This window comes from Aptenodytes patagonicus, chromosome 1 (assembly GCF_965638725.1).
Source record: "Aptenodytes patagonicus chromosome 1, bAptPat1.pri.cur, whole genome shotgun sequence".
Classification (NCBI taxonomy): Eukaryota; Metazoa; Chordata; class Aves; order Sphenisciformes; family Spheniscidae; genus Aptenodytes; species Aptenodytes patagonicus.
The window spans coordinates 43874457-43894419 of NC_134949.1; the positions used below are offsets into that span (position 1 = coordinate 43874457).

The window sequence follows — 19963 nt, forward strand, 5'->3', positions numbered from 1 at the left end:
TCCCATTAGCTCAAAGCACAGGCGGAGCTGGTGGGCCCCTGCCTTCAGCTGACCAGTGTGGCCTTAAAATGCCCAGTCCTGACAAGTTGCTTCTTTACACGGTAATCATTACAGAGATCCTCACTAAAATGCAGTTTCACTGGCAGGGAGACAGTTTACAAGATGAGACCCTCACTATATGCACAGTCCTGCTGAGCGTCTGGAACAGACAAACGAAAGCAAGAAAGGGTTTTCCCCTGCTTGCTCATTTTAACATGCAGATATTTTACCATTTATTTCATATTATAAAATCCACTCTGGCACACTTGTACCACGATTTTTTTTTTTTTTTTTGGTGACTTTTGCAAGGGAAAAAAATAAACTTTGCTAGTCAGTGAGTAATTTTCACTTCCTGTGAAAATTTTCAAGATTTGACAATGAAACTCTTATCTCACATGGGGACTGAAAAGTCAATATTAAATATTTTCTTTGATCCAAAAAAGAAAATTATACTGAGCCAGTCAGAAATGTTGTAAACTTTTAAAGGTTAAACTTAGTTGTTTAGAAAATACATAATTATTTGAAGGAAAAAAAATCTTTTTTGTATACGTGTGAAAAATATACAATGTTAAGAACTCTTTTCCCTTTATATAAAACCAGAGATTTTTCAATACCAATCCTTTCCTTGGAAAGATTTCACTTTCAGTGAATCAGCATTAAAAGAAAATAAACAAAATCAAACCCCTAAACGACTCTTTGCCAAATCTAGATGGAAGCTCTCTGCAGATTTCATTCTTTTATGTTGCATTCATAAGTATTACTATATCAGCTAAAATCACACCTCTTACTAATATAAATACAACACTATAAAACGTATGTTTGCACCAATATAAAGTATGATAACAACAATAGTTAAAAATACACTGATACATAAGTGATTTGTAATTTGCACTGTGCCTTTAATTTTTAAATAGTAATTTGCATTAGTAATGTGCCATGAACTGAATGTGACAATATTTCTTAGAAAGTTAGTTATTAATAGTTAGCTTATAAAAACCTTCACTAATTTTTAGTGCTACATATATGGATGGTGAGGTCAATAGGATGATGTGGACGAGTATGAATTTATGCCAAAGATCATATTTATACAGAGGATGTTAAACATCACATTTAAAATGTTAATGGTTTGGCATAAGCTCCTGAGCAACCCCCACTACTAATACCTTATGTATTTGTTCAGTGACTTAATTTCAGTGGTTCCAAATACTTTGCCTTTGGCAATATTTTTAAGTTTCAGATTTGTCCATATGGGGATATTATGATTGAGTCCAGAGAGAGACATTTATCATGTTGATCTGGCCTCAAAACAAATAGATGTACCTAGAGAAAATGTTGTCATTTCTTGAATTATAGCCCCAATAGGGTTTTTGCAGTTTGATTTTTCTGAAAGGTCTGTTACAAGTGCTGTGTTTTTTTCTAAACTGTTTTATACAGTAAAACCTACATGTAGCAAAGTATTTTTTCACAACAAAAGCATTGGTTTGCAATGTTAGAGACAGATATGTTTGGCAACAGATTATGTCCTTTTTCCTTCGTAAACTCAGATTATATTTGAGATGCCTCTGGCAATACTAGTTGTAGCCTGGCATGGCATAAGAAATTATCTGCAAAGAGGCTTATTCGTTTTATTCAGTCACTCTAGAGCTTGCAAAAGACTGAATGAGCAGTCTGTATAGCGAGATATACTAATATCATGTAGAGACAAAATCAGAAAGACCGAAGCACAAAATGAGATACAATTAGCAAGCGACATAAATTCTACACACAGAAAGCCTAGGGAAAGCTAAAAGAGAAGAGAGAGCTAATAACAGATGATACAAATAAACATGGCTTTGGTTCGTGGAAGCATTAACTGCAATTTGATAGCTAAGCATCACTAATGGCAAGCATGCTAAAAGGGAATGAAAAGGTTAAAGATTACTCCAGTTTACTGGTCCTGATGAACTTTTCACTTCCCTGCTTCAGACACAGTCTGAAATAGCCCTGCAGTCATTAGGACTGAAGAGGTTTCAAAGAGTCTGTGCTGAGGAAGGAGCGAGGAGGAGCGCTGGGATGGAGGATGAGGGGGTTGTGGGCGAGGCCACCTTGCCTCGGTTCCTGGAAAGATACAGAGGATATTAAACAAAATGGGTTAAGTAACAGATAACATGGAATTTGTCATTATCAGCCTTTTAAATAAGACTAATTTAATTCATTTGCAGGAAAACAGGCGTTGTGAGTAGAGGAGAGGAATTAGATACAATCAGAAATCCTGAACTTAGTAAAGCTTTAGGTGCTGTTTCAGAGTACATTCTCACAAACAAATGAAGGAAATGAAGTAAGGTGCTTGACTGGTTGGTAGAGTTATCAAAGACTAGCAATCAATGGTTTATTAGCCTGAAGGGATATAACAGGGAAGGATATATTTGCACAGATACAAACTGGGAAATGATGAGGCTATTTTGCAGAAAGGAGACAGTGTCTAAGGGGTTGTAGTGCCATTGCTGGGCCAAAGCATTTTCCCAGTGTTTTGAAAATGAGAGTATCACATGTAAGTCTTTGAAAGTAGTTATCCCATTCTACTTTTTCATGTCAAGGCTTTAACTTGAAGACTTCGGGACATCAAGTTTTAGGAAAGATTTGATGCAACTGGAAAGAACACAGAAAATGAGACCAAAATCTCAGGGTACATCTATGTTTCCTGCTAAGGAGAATAGCCCTTGACCGCCTCCAAAAAAGCAGTCACTTGCCATGGAGATAGCAAGTCTGCAAGGTCTCTGCCCACACATCCCTCCAGGGATGATCAGACGTTGCCCACACCCAGGCTTCAGGCTACCCACCAAGCAATGGTATGGCATAAACACAGAGCTCCCTGACAACTGCTGTATTGATACAGTGTCAAAGTTAACTCCAGCCAAATTTTGTGTCATTTGATGAGATTCTTTTGCATTGTAATAACCAGGGTTCAGTAAATACTAGCAAAATATTTGCTTTTTCAGCAAAATTTGCCTCTCCCTCAGGACTTTTGCTGGTTTTGCACTAGCAGTATTTATTTAGACAAGTCTACTTATGTCGTTATAGCAGTGTAACTCCCTATGTGGGAGGACACTTGTATTTTAGCTTACAACAATTTATACGGACTAAAATAAGTCATACAGGTACTTATACTCTAAAATAAAACTGTCTACTGGGGTTAATTGGTGAAATATCACTGCTTTAAATGATAAAACCTTCCAGGTGGACATATCACCAATAGTTATTTTGAAGCCTTCATTGCTGTTGGGCATTGCAGATTTGTGTCTTTCTTCTGCTTGGTCTGAGTGACACAGCAATGGATGCATAAAAAATGCAGAAATATAGGAATTAACACTAGTTGCATCAGCAATAATGGCTGCATTTTAAGGTTAGCAGAGTGGAAGTAGTTTCTAATTACATGACTGGCTTGCTGTGGTTTACTTTAAAAGAATGTTTAGTTTTGAAGGCCATGAAAGTGCATGGAAATCCACTTAAGCTTTTCAAGACTTTTGGTTGGTTTAAATTATCACCATAGTTGATGGCTGTAGTTTTAAGGTGTGAAACAGTGCGTCATGTGTCAGATTTTCTTGTGTGCTCAGCCATTTGTAGAAACTCATTTATAATTCCCGTATCAGCTTGGCCCAGCCTGCGCTAGACCTCCCTAGGTGCTTCTTAGCTTGCGATAATTTGTTTTATTCCCTAACAACTCTGCAACACTTAGGTATAGCACAAAGAGATGGCATTATGGCCCTTTCCCAAGTTAACCTCAACACCAAGGGCAGGTAGAAGCCTGAGAACTGTAAGGCTTCCTGTAATTTCCCCCAGCGAACTTGCAGACGGTTTCAGCAGTGCAAAGTAAACAAAAGGGAATGGTGAAAACAGTGGTCTTGATAACTTCAGCCTACATCTGCATGCATCTTCCTGCAAGACTGCTTTTGGCAATTGACATGGCGAAGGAAAACATCAGGAAAGTTACAATATTCTCAGCCTCACTTCATGTTGGTATTTGTTTTGAACCAAAGAGACAGATTCCATGAATGCATTGCTTCCTTCAGGAAAGGACTGACTTTTTTTCATATCATCTTTAGAGATCTTTTGAGCGCTGAGGTCAGGCTGGTAGTGTCCTAATGGGATCACTACACATTACAGTTCAGTTCTATTTACCAAAGGTCCAATTTCCGTAGAAGTAACATACCCAGCTTGGTGGAGGAATGCTTTCAGATACTAAAGAGATATGGGCAGTTATGTGTCTGAATTAATAGTTACATAGAACCATGGTTAATAGTTTCATGCAATTATCTAAAATCTAGGAGCATCTTCATAAGATTTAGTGTTTCTAAAAAGCAAAATGAAAGTTTGCCACATTCACTTTTATGCAGTTGCAATAACTCCATGCTCATGTTGAGAAATATTCACCTCTATTTCATTTGGGTACCTGAATTCAAAAGTTTTTTAGCAAAATCCTATGGTCACTACTAGCCTATTTATCTGACTGACTTATAACTTTTGGCTTGTGGATTACTTTAAAGGAGCACTGATTGGTTCCGTTATTTTTAGATAATGTGCTACAGATTATTTTGAAATACATAGAACTTTAAGTTAAAGTAATATTAGAAAATGTATTGTTCATTAGGATGTTTGAAGTATTTGCAGAAGAAACTGGTTTTGTTATTACCATCATGTTTATTTGTTTTGAAATTTCGAGGTGCATAAAAGAACACCAAGGCCCCATTCTTCTCTGTAAGGGACTAAAAAATAAATGAATCATGCATTCAAATGCATGTTCTCTTTCACCAACCATTCTTGGTCCTTTTAGTTATGTTGGGAGCAAAATGCTGAAAATTTCGTCCTCCGTCTGATAGAGGACTACTCCCACATGGACCGTGATAGCTGGGCCTGTGCTGAAATCCTGCAAAGTTTCTCCTTCTATTTGCTTTCTCCCCAAGGCCCTGATTAAACCAGTGAAATTGCCTTATAAAACTTCCTGGTGGTAAGAGGGTGTTACTTCCATTAGTCTGAGCCCTAATGGTAATGGATTGTTAACGCCAACAGTGTTTTCACTTGCCTTTACCTATTTGGATCAAGGTTACATGGCAGTGGGGCCTCCAGCACCCCCAGCACAATAGAAAACGACCTTTAATAACAGCATGAGAGTTTTCCTGGGTAGGAAGGGTCCTAAATTACTGTTGCTCTCAGAGGTGTGATTATGATATGTAATACAGAAACTTCCTAAAGCCATTTCACGATTTAATCCATACGCTGACACTAAATTATGTTCTTAAGGGAAAAAACATTGCAACACTTACTTGATGATAACTAGTTCAAATTCAACCCACACTAGTCATGGACCAATCTACCAAGTCTTTATGAGGAAGTGCCCAAATGACACTTATTTGAAGGAAGGCTAGTGGGTGCCCTTCTAGTGATGGGGTTTAAATTAGGAAAACTCCAGCCATAGATCTCTGGTGATGAGCCACTCTGCCACCATGTGTGCGTGAATATGGAACTGCATTGCTCTGGTGCCACTTTTCATTGTCCCCACCATCACCTTACTATGTGAGCCCCACAACAACAGAAAGACAAGGGTCTGTATATTTAGCACGTATTTCTACAAGCAGAGTTGTCATTTGGCTTCTGGCAAAGCCATGCTGTCTCTTAGCAGGTGCCGCAACCTTCATTTCTTTTGGAAATCTATTGGCATATCATAGGCAACTGTGAAAAATAAAGATTCATACTGTGACCATATGATTCACCCTGCACAGATTGCAGGGTGAAGCTGTAGGAAGGTTAGAAATGGTAAGGAAGGACTTCTTCCTGACTTGGACAGTCTCCAAATTACTATTGACCCAGCCCAGAGCACGTCTAGATGAAAAATGAATGTGCAGCAGTCAATGTCCTATTGTCCCCTCCAATGAGTCAAGCATTTATCATGAAAGATATATTAAAAAGTATTAAATGACCTTGTTATGCACACATATCTAGACCTTTAAAATTTGTAATTCTGAACAGTCCTGTTTACTGTATGTCCTTAGGGATTTTTTTTGTTTTAACAGCATGCAGCTTGACAGAAATACACTACCCAAAAAGGGATTAAGGTATATATTTTTTTGAGCATGACTGCTACTTCTCTGTTTTTCTGTAACTTTTTCTACACTGTCCTTCCTTTTCTTTCTTCTTTTGTTGATCCTGTTTACAACAGAGTTCTTGGTACTTAAATTCAAACCACAAAACATAGATTTTAACAATGGACTTCTTCTTTCTGAGTCTGCCTAGTAAAAAAATTTCCTTTCAAGATATATCATGGAAAGTGAACACTGTTAAGGATAGTTTCCTTACGCAATGAATCTTAAAAGGCATTGAATCCTGGAGAGCTAAAAGAGACAGAACAAGATACTTTTGCAATTCAATGGGACTAATTGTTGAAAACATTATTGAGAAAAACAACATTTTAGAGGTGGATCTGAACTTGAACTCTCAATGCAAACAGTCATGCAATTTGAATTGAAAATCTAGTAAAGGCTAAGGCTAGAAAATACTAATTTTAATATCCAAGGTTTGTAAGTATAAAATGAGCCCTGCTCCAGCTAGTCTTCTTAATCCCTATCCAGCAATACTCAGAGTCCAACTTTGCTACTAAATCCCCACTAACGAGAGCTGCCTTCAACACAGAAAACAGAAGTCATCTACCCTCTTCTGCGCTCCATGGTTAAAAGAGGGGATCATTAGTTAACTTGTCTGGCGCGGCAGCCTATCTCCCTAATCCAGGAAGGAGATTTGGCAAGCAAGGGTATATGTGCATGCACACAGACACTCTGCAGCCTTCCAGTCACTGAAATCACATAGTTAAATCTCTTGAGTTATTGATAAATAATATTTTATGAAATTTTAAGTTAGTGCTAAAGTGTTGTCACTAGATAGCACCTTCTGCTCTTCTGCACTATCCATTCCTTAAAAAAAAATTAATCGAATTTCCCATTATCCCAAAACAATCGCTGTGGATTGGGAGAGAATGGAAAAGGTGGAGGACATGAAAGAGGTATAAAGGGGACCCTGCAAGGGTACAATGGGATGATTGAGGTTTGTGACTGTACGATTGTAATGGTGGCTGAAAGCTGAAAGTGAAATGGAGTGGGAAAACAGTTTATAGGCATGTAATCCTGATCAGTTATCCCAGAAGGACCGTCAGTGTGATTTAATATGCAGACATCCCAGTCCAAGACCCAGATCCTGAATTCTCATTTTGTCATCTTTCGGATCCGATAACCACTGGGTAACTCTGCTCTACCACATTTATAAGCAAAGATCATAGCTGTCTTTTTGAAAGGAGAAAGGAAGTAAATATTTAATCAGGACAAGATGTTTTAATGCTGTAAAATATTGTACAAAATCCCAAGCACAACATGAGAACTTACATGTTCATTTAATCTGCTTTCTAAGCAGAAATACTTGTGCCTTGCAAGCCTGAAGCCAGAGTATCAAAAGCCCCATCTGCTCTGCTGTTTGGGGAACACTGATGGCTCATGACAGTGGTGAAGAAGGTGCTCATTTCTCAGCAGGAGATTGTGCTGAATGAAGCAGGCTATCACAGACATTGCTGAAAACAATCTCTTGGTTAAGACCCACACTGCCTGAACATTTTAATATTTAACCATTGCCAGAATTGCCCTTCTTCCAGGCCAGCCAAAAGAGGCTGGGCCAGTGAGTTACCAGTTCTCCCTCTTAGCACCATGTGTCAAGTTGCACTTGTTTTATTGGTTTGCCATAGGAAGCAGTTGATGAATTATTTGATTGCCAGACTTCTTCCTTCCAGAGAACTTGTTTCTGCTAATTGCGGATTTTTCCTGTCCCTTTCCCTCCCCCCAGTTTGGGGCAGGACACAATGCCAAGTAGCATTCAGAGCAACAGACCGCGCGTATGACCATGAGTAGCTGTCACTACCAATGCAAACTCCTTTTTCAGAGTTGTCAATCTGTTTCACTCCTGTCATCTAACCAATTGCCCACATGATCTATGGCAGATGTCATTTTGTAAGCAGCTACTCACATTTCTTGGCTTCTAGTCTGTCCATTCCCCATCCCAGACATACAGCTTCCAAGCTTTTGCATCAGCCTGTACACTTCCTATAGCTTTGAAGTCCTTTCCTGTCAACTCAGTTGTCTGTCATCTATGGTTTATCATCGTATCTCTTCAAAGGAAGGGAATGCTGTTTTGGGGAGGGGGATGAAGGTGAAAGGGTTTTCAAGTCCTGTACTTTTTCTGTTGTAATAAGATGGTAAATTTTACCCTGGTGATAATCACTTGACTAGACTTGATGCTTTCCAAGGGTTTTGTTCTATCTAACTGGTGAAGGGTATTTATGACACCTGTTTCTTTCCAAATTGTCACCTTGTCGTTGTTTTGAGCATGTCAGCTGTGGTTTTTCAGATATACTCCATCATCCCGGCAGACGAGTCAGGAGGAAGGCAAGGAGTGGCTGCGCTCCCATTCAACTGGAGGCCTCCAAGACACTGGCAGTCAGTCCCCGCTTGTTTCTCCTTCAGCTATGTCTTCATCTGCAACTGGAAAATATCACTTTTCCAACCTGGGTAAATGCTGTTTCCCTTCCCTGTTTCTCCCGCTCTAGAATAGAATCATAAAATTCAACCGTTCATATTTCTTAGTTTGCCAAACTAGATCGTTTATTTTAATATCTCCATCACCATATTGTGGTACCTTTCTAATGAAGGGAAACTCACGGTGTTTTTCATGGAGTGGGCCAGGGTACCTCCTCTTTTGCATATGGAAAAAAAGCACAGATTCTCTATGACTTGCCCAAGGAGAAGAAAATCTGAGGCAGAGCTGGAAATTGGCTTGTAGTTCAAAGCTACTCATCTGTTAGGGTTCACAGTCAGTAGGATTCTTTCCAGTGACTTTAGTGAATGTCAGGCCAGACACTAAATATTACTTTTTTCCTATATACAGGTTTGCTTTGAGATAGGCCTTTCCAATGCATTTCAGCGGCTGGACCTGGCTATAACTGCACTGGGCCCAATCCAAATCCCATCCTTGAATGCAATATAATATTTTAGGACGTGAGTCACATTTCAGATTTATTTGATTACAGGTCAAGATTTAGATTTGGTTCTTCTGGATCTTGTTTCAAGTTAATCCAACACAAATTTAGTTTTGTTAACAATTTTATTTTTTCTTTAATGCTTAATAGAAAACCATTTATTTGCACCGTGCTGGACACACACCTAGGTTCACAATGACCTTTTGTGTTTTAGGCTCTTACTGTGGAATTAGCAGCAACCTTTGAAGCATTCACACTTCTGTCACTCTGTTGCAGCTTATGGCATCACTCAAAAGAAATTTGATCAGACGTACAAGTGTTGGTCTTTATTACATATGGGAAAAGAAGTTGAACAAAGCCACTTTTAAAAATGAAATTGAATCCTGGCTAGGCAAGCCACTGCTTTGGATTTCCTTCATGTACTTGCAGTAGTTTTAGACACAGAGTCTTAAGCAGAGTTTCTCTCACTCCATCATTTTCTGTTTAAAATTATCTTCTTTTTCTTTTTGTTCATAGTTCTTGTACCCACAACAGAGAGCAATAAGATCGGGGGGGGGTTAAATTTATTTTGTCATTGTCCTTTGCTTCTTTCCATTATCATAGCCTTGTGGAATAATTTGCTCTCATAACACAGCTGCTCTGGTAGTTTATGACTTAAGGCACATCTTGCACGATCTAAAATAAAAGTCCAAACACTGAGGCTGAATTTGGGTAGACAATCAGCTTTTTCTTCTAGGCATTGAGTTCATGTGGTCCAGGTGAACCATAACCAGGCTTTCCTTCCTACTCGCAAATAAATTTTGCAAAAGCTTAAAGTAGGTTCATCAATGCTGTTCTGGATTTCAACCATGAGTGATCGGACTGCTCCTATTTATTATGATGAGATTCAACTGGCCTGTGCAGGAATTTTAACCTTATATAGTGGTTGGTGCTGTAGAAAATCAAAGAATAAATGTCTTGCATATGCCAATAAACTTTGGTCTTAACAGCAGTCGGTAATATAGGTATATAACAATAAAATACAGATACTGATTTATTAGAAGAGCTGCTTATAAAAAATACTATTTCTTATTCCTTTTTAACTTTTAACTTTTGACTCTCCCCTGTTGATTTTCTGTCTTGGGCTGTCAAAGTGAAGAAGTGTGTATTCAAACACCAGTGTTGTTAGTGTTACCATGTGTTTTACAGGATTAGTCTCATCCAGCTCCAGCTCCTCAGAGATCATCTGCTTCACCTTTCTGTGGTGGCTTTGTATGTAGGAATAAAAGCCTTTCATTTTCTCAACAGCATAAGATCCACCTAACCATGCTAGTCCTACATTACAATTTTGTGCAGAACCAAAATTCATTTAATGGAAATGTGCTTCATTAATAAAGCTTTGTATTCCAGTGAGTCCAACCAACCTGTCTCAGTTTAACCTTCCTGGACCCAGTATGATGCGTTCAAACAGCATCCCTGCACAAGATACTTCTTTTGATCTCTATGATGACTCCCAACTGTGTGGCAGTGCTACATCCTTAGAAGAGAGACCACGAGCAATTAGTCATTCAGGTTCATTCAGGGACAGCATGGAAGAAGGTAAGACTGAGTTACTATTTGGATCAGCGAATAGACCCCAAAATAGGTCCCCGAAATAGGCCTCCAAAGCGTAGTAAAATTTTAAAATATTTCTTCTGCAACATAAAAACTTAAATAATTTTGTGAAGCTTTTTTTTAATTCTGTTGAGTTAGACTCACAGGACTTCCTTACCCTAAAGCGTAGAAGATATTTCTTTCACACAGTAATATGCAATGCATTTATACATGTATAAATCCTTTATCAGAAATTCCAGAGGAAAGGAAGCCGTACTTGGAAAATTATTTTATTCTTTTTGCCTCTAAATTTGAAGTGTCTGAGCATACCTTGACTAGTGTGATTCCACGCTTTCTTAGTCCTACTTCTGTATTTCCTTTTTTTCCCAAACGCCAGTGCTACTTAGCATCCCCTTTCTTTTGTAGTCATTTCATTTCCCCACTTCCTTACAGCCTCCTACAGCAATCACTATGTGAATTTCTGTATTTGAACTCTGTTATTTAATCTGACCTCAATACTTTCTTTATGCAGATATTACTGTTGGTCTGGTTTCTTTAATGCTATGTACACCACCTGGAATTTGGGGAATACCTTTTGTCTTGGTTTTGGTTTTTGTTCTTTTTTAACCACAGAGCATCTGACAACTCCTAATTAAATGCACTGTAACATTTTCTTCTGCCTAACATTTCTGGTAAATCTGATTATTTGCAGAATTCCCATAAGCACAAAGTTCTCACACCCTTTAACTAAAAAACAACAAAACACAAAAAAAACCCAAAAACCAAAACCGCCCCACTAAAATTTAATGGATATTCATTCTATAACATCATCTCATCAATCTTGCTTACTGCTAAATGATGACAATATCAATGGTCTTTATAACAAGAAAATAAGTCTTCCCCTAGCCCCAAAGCTCATAGTTATGAGATAAAAGGGGAAAAAAAAAAAGTCCTAGGTGAAATAATGGACAACTAATACTTTTACTTTTCAATTCCTTCTTCTGTAGTTTGGATGATATGTCAGGCAGACAGCTGGGTATGTAATACTAGCAGTAGGGTGCAGGACAGATCAAGCTGTGAGTTGTCAGCACAGAGAGGATGGCTGACTGCACAGAAGCATATCACATAATTCAAGGACAGAGCTGACTGCAGACCCATTGCTGAGGAACAGGAGAATTATCAGAGGAAACACTGGAAGAATAATAGAGAAAACAAGGCAAATAATTTATGCATAGAAAAAGAGGTGTTAAATCTAGGATTTCAGTAATGGGTCACCAGTGCCTTTGATGAAAGCTTTTTCATTGGTCATGTTTCATATCCAGCTGGAGTGGATAACCATGATCAACCTGGCTAAATGAAAGTCAATGCAGCAATAATAAACAGTTTTCAGCAGTTTACGGTCATTAGAGAGTAACATGAAATGATGCTGTCGGAAGGCCAAATGTATTTTATTTAAGACAGGAGCTCTGAGGAAGGTTATAGTGAAAGAAGTGAGGTAATGGGTAGAGCCACTGCGTACGAGAGCAGAATGGGAGTTTAGCTGAGAGATTTAAAGCAGAGTCTGAAAACCAAAGGTAGATTGAAAGCAACAGGATTTCAGTGGTCAGCGTACCACATCTTTGTAAATATTTGCCCAGTTACAAAATTAGATTTAAAGTCTATTTGGCTAATCCAAGTATTCTTGCATTGTCAGTTTGGCATACGGTAGCTATTAAAGCAAAATAATTTACTTATCAAACCCTGGCAGATTATAAATTTTAAACAAATTTATTTTGCAACAAAAATGAAAAGAAGTAATGAAATAAATTATCTTCTTTAAAATTCTCTGTTGGTGTATCCTTCATTAGGAGCATCATCTAAAGCAGAAGGGGCAATTTTGTCTCATTTTAGTCTTCACTTGCCATTATCAGAGAGGCCAGGAACCCCATTTTTTGAGTTGAAGTCCTGCGACATTCATTCGGTGCTCTTGAGGCCGACTCCACTGATGATTAGTGGAAATATGGCACTATGTCTTGCAGTAACGCCTTCACACGGACTACAAATGCCAGCATGCATGGGTCTGCGTTGTGCTGAGGGGAGAAACCAGCTGAGCAAAGCCTGGGAGCTCACCCCAGGGAATGTGAACTGTTTTGCAAAGCATAGTCTCTTATTAAAATCAGTTTGCCCAGCTTTGGACAGGTATATAAACAGCTCAATTTCTGGTGTCTCTAAAGAGTGTGTTTATCAAGTGATTTGTTGTCAAAACAACAAAAGTGATGCTTGATTTGCTGGTAATAATACTGAATCTCACTGGCTCGCTTTCCTACCTCATTACATGGAAAGGGTTCTTTTTGTATAGAACAATCTTTTTAAGTGCAGGAAAAAATGTCAATAACTTTTCTATACTGATAGGTCATAATTGTTCTTCATGGAAGATTGGTTCTCATTTTAAAAAGATGTTTAGTTATTGAGCTACGTGGGGGAAGTTTTATGCTTTCATCAATATTTCATGTTATTTTCCTTTTTTTAAAGTACATGGGTCCTCATTATCACTTGTCTCCAGCACATCCTCTCTCTACTCTACGGTGAGTATTAACATTTTAGAAAAAAGTTCTACCTGCCACTGTTCTTGTTCATTGTTCATGAAACTTTCAATGCTTTGAGGTTTAGGATGATTAAAATTGTACGGCAATAAAGCAGGAACATTTATTTTCAACTTCGGTATTACTGTCATGCTATTTTAGAATACATTATTTTCATCTTTTTATGTGATTTTAAGCTTAGAACTGCTTAAAATCACCTAGTGTATATTTTGAAAGCTAAAAAGAAGGTAATGGTCTGGGAGTCTCTCTTTAAGGGGGGTCCTTATGCTATTGCAGTTGCTAATTTTGAGTAGGTTTGCTTATTTTCAGCTAGTTTTCTAATTGCACAATTTACAAAGTGTTTTTGTCGTGTCACTGTTCGAGGTACACTTCTTGGAAAACACAACTTTGCTTCAGGGTAAGGGAGAGACAATTTGCAGTTTAAATGTCTACTGATCTTTGTTGCAAATGACAGTATTTAGATATTCTTTCCAAAGAGAAGGGTGTCTTTAAAAAAAAAAGTTTAATCTTAGTTAGATTAATTAGATTGAGTAATAACTGTATTCTAGCTCAAGCAGAAGTTCTGGTTTTGATTTTTTTTCTCTATTTTATTGTTTTGGTAACTTTTTTGAGATCTTCTGCGTAAGTAGTTGCTTCCGTTGTTCTGCTAACAAGAAATCATCCATATGGGAGGAGTTAAACATGTTTGGACATTCCCTTGCTGATACACAGCAGTTGCTTTGCAACCTATTTGCTAACTACAATGACATGCTGTAGTAGCCCTTTTTCACGGGAGGGCAACCCACTTTATCTGCTTTCATACCATGCATTCATGAATAGTCTGTTTCCATGTTTTCAGGTGTTGAATAGTGTCAGCTGACATCCTGGGAATGACATGGACTCCTCTACCCAGAGCCAACACCAGTTCTTGCCTGGGAATACCGAGCCCATGCAGTCTGATGCATTTGTGCCATTTGGTAGCCTTATCTCAAAGCTAAACTCATGTTAGCTTGGAAAGTAGGTTGCATCCATGCACAACGTCTACCACAATGGTGCCTCTCCTAGTTCCGTTCAGTCGTACAGGGGCATGTCTAAAACATCAGGTACACAGGCATTAGGTTTGTCCAGGCCTTAGCAGCAAGTTGCAAGCAATTCCTGTCCAGATCAGCCCCAAATTATTTTGGGGAGGTAGAATGTACATACAGACGGGCTGCACGTAAGGAATGACTAACATTCAAAGCAAAGCTTCTCACTTACGTTTTGGTAATTGAAAATAGTTTTACTACTATTTCCCTGTCTATGAGACACTATGACCAATTTGCATGGGGGGGTGGGGTGTCCAAAATTATAATTCAATCTTTGATATCAAATTTTAGAAGAATGGTATGAAACCGATAGATGGTAAAAATCAAATTGCAACGTGACACAGGATGCATTCAGTATCCGGTCAGTCAGTAATTCTGAAATATCTCTGCTCTGATGTTGTGTATTGTAGCAAGGGTTTACTAATACTTTCTATTTATATATCCTGCTATCATTCAAGATTACAGAGTATCTTGGAAATATTACCTAATCCCCATGATAATAGAGAACAGTATTTTTCTTGCAAAACAAACTTTAAACTGTTTACCCAAGTTCATACTGTAAGCCAGTGGAATATCTTCTGAAATGTCTGACTGTGAATTTACATTGCAGCTAAGCCCCACTCCTTAAGTTATGGATTATGTAGACAAGATAATGGAAGTTATAGAAAAATCTGTAAAGGGCAAGAAAGGAATTAGTATGACAAAATTACTGGAGTTGACCTTTTAGGGATGCTTTTTGATGAGAATTTCTTCTGCTTGATCCCTCTCATCCTATGAAAAAAGTTTAAACTTTTCAGCAATTCATCAGAAGATGCTGCACAAGTGGAGTATAGAAACATGAAAGGCTGGCAATCAGTATCACATCAGCAGAAAGCAGAGAACAATGTTTCATTGTTCGATGATACAGTGCAGTGCCCCATTTCCTCCAGAAAGGGATAGCTTCACAGGGTTATGGCACACGTAACTCGCTTTCAGCTATTACTAGATTCAAGGAGTACAAGAGCTTTTTTACCTTACTTAAGCAGGCCAAAATCACTAAGCAGGAATTCCAAAGCAGCTGCCTTTCTGTAAGTATCTCAATCAAATATATTTATCGGATTTCTCAAGCATTGCCTTAAGCCTTGGTGCTAGTGGTTTTCTGCAGCCTAATCACTGGAGAGATTCAGACAAAGTACTAAATAAAGATCAAGATCTTTATGTATTATTACCAAAGGATAGTTGAAAATCTTGACGTTGTTCTCTGAAGATTGTTTGTTTGAGAATTAGAATAGGAGATTCAGCTGCCATTGCAATGAGTAAGTCCAATGAGACAGAAGTTCTGCATTCACTAGTATTTTCTGTATGTATTTTGCTTTCTTCTTGATTTGCATTTGGGTTTTCAGGACTTACTTGAATAGACTGGAAATCTAGCTTGTAGAGGTATGCATGTAGAGACGAACATTTGGTTTCACAGAAAAGTATGCCATGTAAGCAGACTTAGTACTGACTGTAGGGTTGAAATACTGATTCAGTTTTGGCAGTGAATATATCTAGCTCTCCGAGAAGTTGAAAAAGATGTGTGGTAGTGTAAATTATGATAGGTTGTCTCCAATTTTAATCTCCTCCTGCTCAGTAGGTGAGACACTGCAATTTGCACATGTTTAGTTAATAGCTATATTTCTCGCACTGGCTCTCAGCATTAGATACACTTAGAATCCCTAGACTTCATTAACTGTGCTAAGCCAAGCTCAAAGGAGATGTGTAAGGACATGTCATTTGTATGTTAATATTTTAAGTCTTCAAAAAAAAAAGAAAAAAATAATCCTTACAGGGATGGGGTGCATGGATATGATGGAGAAGTAGAGGGAGAAAAAAAATTATTTCCTTTTAGAGTCTTATGAATAATGACTGAGTGCTGGGTTACAATGGTATCAGCATGAACTCTTAAATAAAAACTGCTCAGATGTATTTGGTTGTCAGATTTTATTCTTTAAGTTGATAATATACCCAGAATCCTGTTCTTTCTCTTTCATTTACTTATTCCACTGCCCACAAAAGTTGACTTGTGGAACCACATCTCTGAACTCTAGGAGAGAAGCAACGCTTCCTTGTACAGTGAGGGAGTCATCTGGCAACAAGATGTAGCACTGCCTTCATCAGCGGGGGCTGGTGGTCTAGGGACGAGGGACCACATCCCCACATGGCAGTTTCAGGAAAAGGTCACCAACCCTAATTTTTTTTTTTTTTTTTTCCTTTCTTGGCACAGTAGAATTCATAAGGGGACATGGTCTTTCTTGATCCCTTTGTGACTTTTCATGCACTACGTTTGAAGTAACAATAACGAGAAATTCAGTTTTTTCTGTAGGCAGATCTCCTTTTTGCGAACATAGATCAGAAAGTTAACATCAGTATGTGTGTCACATCAGTGCTGGCAAATAAAACAATCATTATACTAAATCATTCCCATGTAGTGATGTATCGGGTATTACAGTAGTTTCAGCCAAGAGCAGTTCTAAGTGTTGCACAGGGAAATATCATAGCATCGCAGCCTTTTTAGTAACTGTTAACAGATAAGTATGTATGGAAAGAGGCGTTTTCTAAAAGTCTTCTCCCCCTACACCAGGTAAAGTAAGGAAACATTTTTATAATAAATTACAATTGTAACAGCACAAAAATTGTGCTTAATACAGGCTTAAAAATCAGCTATATTAATTTGTAGTAACACAGATACTGCCTGATGTCAGGGAATCTTCTGAGGAACTCTTACCTTGGGTTTTCTTAGTTTTCTAGTGTTATTTATAGCTAATTCTTCTACCCACATTTTCCTTTTACTCCTTACTTCTTTTCCAATGTTAGACTGCTTCTCTGAACTTGGGCCGCCTCAGATCATGGGGTGGATTGATTTCCAGTACATTAACTGATTCTTATTTTATGTTACAAAAGGGTTCCTCTCTCATGGCACGCCATTCCTTTCCATTAGAATCCCACTGAAGCAAGATCTCTCTGTCCACAAATGCCTCCTAAATTAGACTACTCCCGTGCTTACAAATTTAATGCCTTTCAAAGGTTTGCCTTGCAATTATTTAGTTTCTTAGCTTGTTGAAAAAGACTGCTGAGTAAATAGCATCATTATATGACACAATATATAACAATATGGAAAATATCTAAAATTATTGAATATTATTAGCAAGTTTAAGCTGAAACTTTAACATGCCTTGATAGCCCTTAATATTTTGGTCAGTGCTCTGTATGGAAGAAATTATTTTAAAGTGCAGGTACCCCTCTCCCTTCACCTTCCCCCATACATACTTTACTGGTATGCTGCCAACTTCTCTTAGCAGGGATTAGTCTATTAGGAATATTGCTCAGTATACAGTAAAGCAAATGTAGTTCCAGGAGCCATAATAATCATTACGGTGTAAAAGTTTGCTGGTAACAGACTAAGGTCCATGCAGTGACAGCATAGCAAATTTTCTTTTGTATCTTAGAAATGTAGCTGCAGTTTCTGCAGTTCTGTTCCTGTTCTTCCTTTATCTACTGTTTCATGTTGTCAGTATGCTGGCAAACTCTTTGGGGTTTCAGCTGGAGCCTTGCCAAGTAAGTTGAAAAGAATTCCATTTATTGTTTTTACTGCATACCTTCCTTAAATGTAATAGATCCGTGAAACTATTCATTTCACTTCAGTGTAGCTGGCTTTTATTTTCTATTACCGCAATTATGTTGCAGTCTGTTTCTAAGCCATTTCTTCTTTGTTTCCTTCCAGGCAGAAGAAAAGGCACATTCAGAGGTAAAATCTTTTCTTCATTTCTGTAGTTGTGTATTGCATTATATTATTTTAAAGTTTATTGTTTATCTGCTATGGCTAAATTGCTGAGTCGCTGGGGAAAAGACACCCTGTGTCTTTGTACCTCTTTTTGAGAAGAATTGGTAAAGAGCCGATGCAGCTTCTAGTGCACTAGAAGGTGTTTTCTTAGCATCGTGCTGAAGAATCCCTCCTGGCTGAGGTTCTGAAAAGGTGAAAAGAATCAATAAGAATCAGGCTTCTGAGTGGAGGAGTTGTGATATGTCTGATTTCAGACTTAATACCACTCTGTACTGGATCTAAGGGACTGTGCAATTCTAGGTAATGTGCTGCCTTTCAGGAGAAAAATACTTCAAATGTTCGCTTTGAACTTCTCTCCCTTACATTTTGCATTATATTAAATTTCTGAAGCTGACCACTTTGATGGATTTCATAGCAACGCGGATTGATTTCAGATATAAATCAAATCTGACATGGAAAACAGCTTCTTTCTCCTCACAGTGTATAAGAATGGGTGACAAGCCCAGGTCAGCAGCTGGATACAATTACAGCCTTTCTCAAAATGAAGTCCTGGTTGTATTAAAAGGGCATCAAGGAGTAGCAGCAATAAAATGCAGCACCAAGGGGTGCACTTCCACTTCACAGAGCCACATGCCTTCCAACTCCTGTGTTTATGCTGCTCCTATTTTTACTATTCTAATCAGAGAAAAAGTCAACTCAAAGATATTTTGAGGAAGTCGAACAAATAAACATATTCTTCCTTACTTGCCGCAGCATATTTCAATATAATTTCTACCTGAATTTTCTAAGCTCCTTTCTCTGAAAGTTAAAGCAAAGGAGCTGAAAAACATGCCATAGCTCAGTAGTGTAAATGACAATTGCTCATTTCATTGCCCTTTATATAGGGCTGTATACAGAAGTGAAACAACATTTCTTTCCTGTGTATTTCTACATGATGTTTTCTCAGTATCTAGGTCTCCTCTGTGAGGCTCTTGCAGGAGATGTTGCACAGCACTTCATGAGAACTACTTCTGTATAGTTGCAGGAATATGATGAAAGTGCAGCTTAAGCAGGAAGGTCAAATAATTGCTATTGAAAACCAAAGAGAAAACTTGGAAAAAGGAACGTAGCAGTCCAGGATGGAGAACAGCTCAATAATGTTTCCTTTGCTCTGAGCTAGCATAAATGACCTAGCTATTTTTCTATCACAGATGTACAGGAACTTGTTCATTCTTAACGCTTGTGCAATATTCCCTGTTGGCTTTCATGGGAGTCATAAAATTAAAGTACTGCAATAGTCTTTACTAGTGAATGTTACGTGCTCCCTTTCCTATGCTAGTTTTAGACATTTTACTTCTCTAGTCTGGAATAATTTCTTTTATGTCTGAGTATGAAAGGGGTTTCAAAGTGAAACTCCATGCTGTGCTTAAGTTCAGTGCAATGCCTGGAGTCCCTGTAAGATCTCAAATAGGGTTAAATGAGCTTAAAATGATGTGCAAGCTTCATGCTAGATATCTATCCTACCTGAAATGTAAACAGATATTTTTCTTAAGGATTCTGTTTTTCATTAAAGGATACAGGAGCCTTGAATTAGGTATATTTTCATGTCAAGAGTCACATTTAAAGCTACATTTTTTTTAAGTTGGCCAGCAAGTTTTTGAAAGATATATAAGGTTTAAAGAGGCTGCATGTTTGAATCTCTGGGACTGTAGGAAATATTGTATTAGAGAAAAAAAAAAATATTACTATACCTCATCTAACTTTAGACATCCACGAAGCAAAAAGCTGTGTCTGAGGTAGTCATCGAAGCCTTCTTCATGCCAGGCAGCAAGGGAGTACTTTTTGGCAGTTCATCTGAGTCTAATGTAGACATTTAACA

General features: G+C 38.0%; 1 protein-coding gene across 10 annotated transcripts in view; it reads left to right on the forward strand.

Moving 5' to 3' along the window:
* Window positions 1-19963, forward strand: part of NAV3 (neuron navigator 3) — a 576126-nt gene that overhangs the window by 516806 nt on the left and 39357 nt on the right. For 7 of the 10 annotated variants that reach the window (XM_076333407.1, XM_076333424.1, XM_076333396.1 and 4 more), the window contains 5 exons: window positions 6087-6128; window positions 8458-8618; window positions 10475-10663; window positions 13169-13221; window positions 18046-18069. In XM_076333407.1, the coding sequence (XP_076189522.1) occupies window positions 6087-6128; window positions 8458-8618; window positions 10475-10663; window positions 13169-13221; window positions 18046-18069 (469 nt within the window). The remainder of the gene's footprint in view (window positions 1-6086; window positions 6129-8457; window positions 8619-10474; window positions 10664-13168; window positions 13222-18045; window positions 18070-19963) is intronic. The other 3 variants (XM_076333387.1, XM_076333431.1, XM_076333440.1) reach the window with 1 other exon arrangement.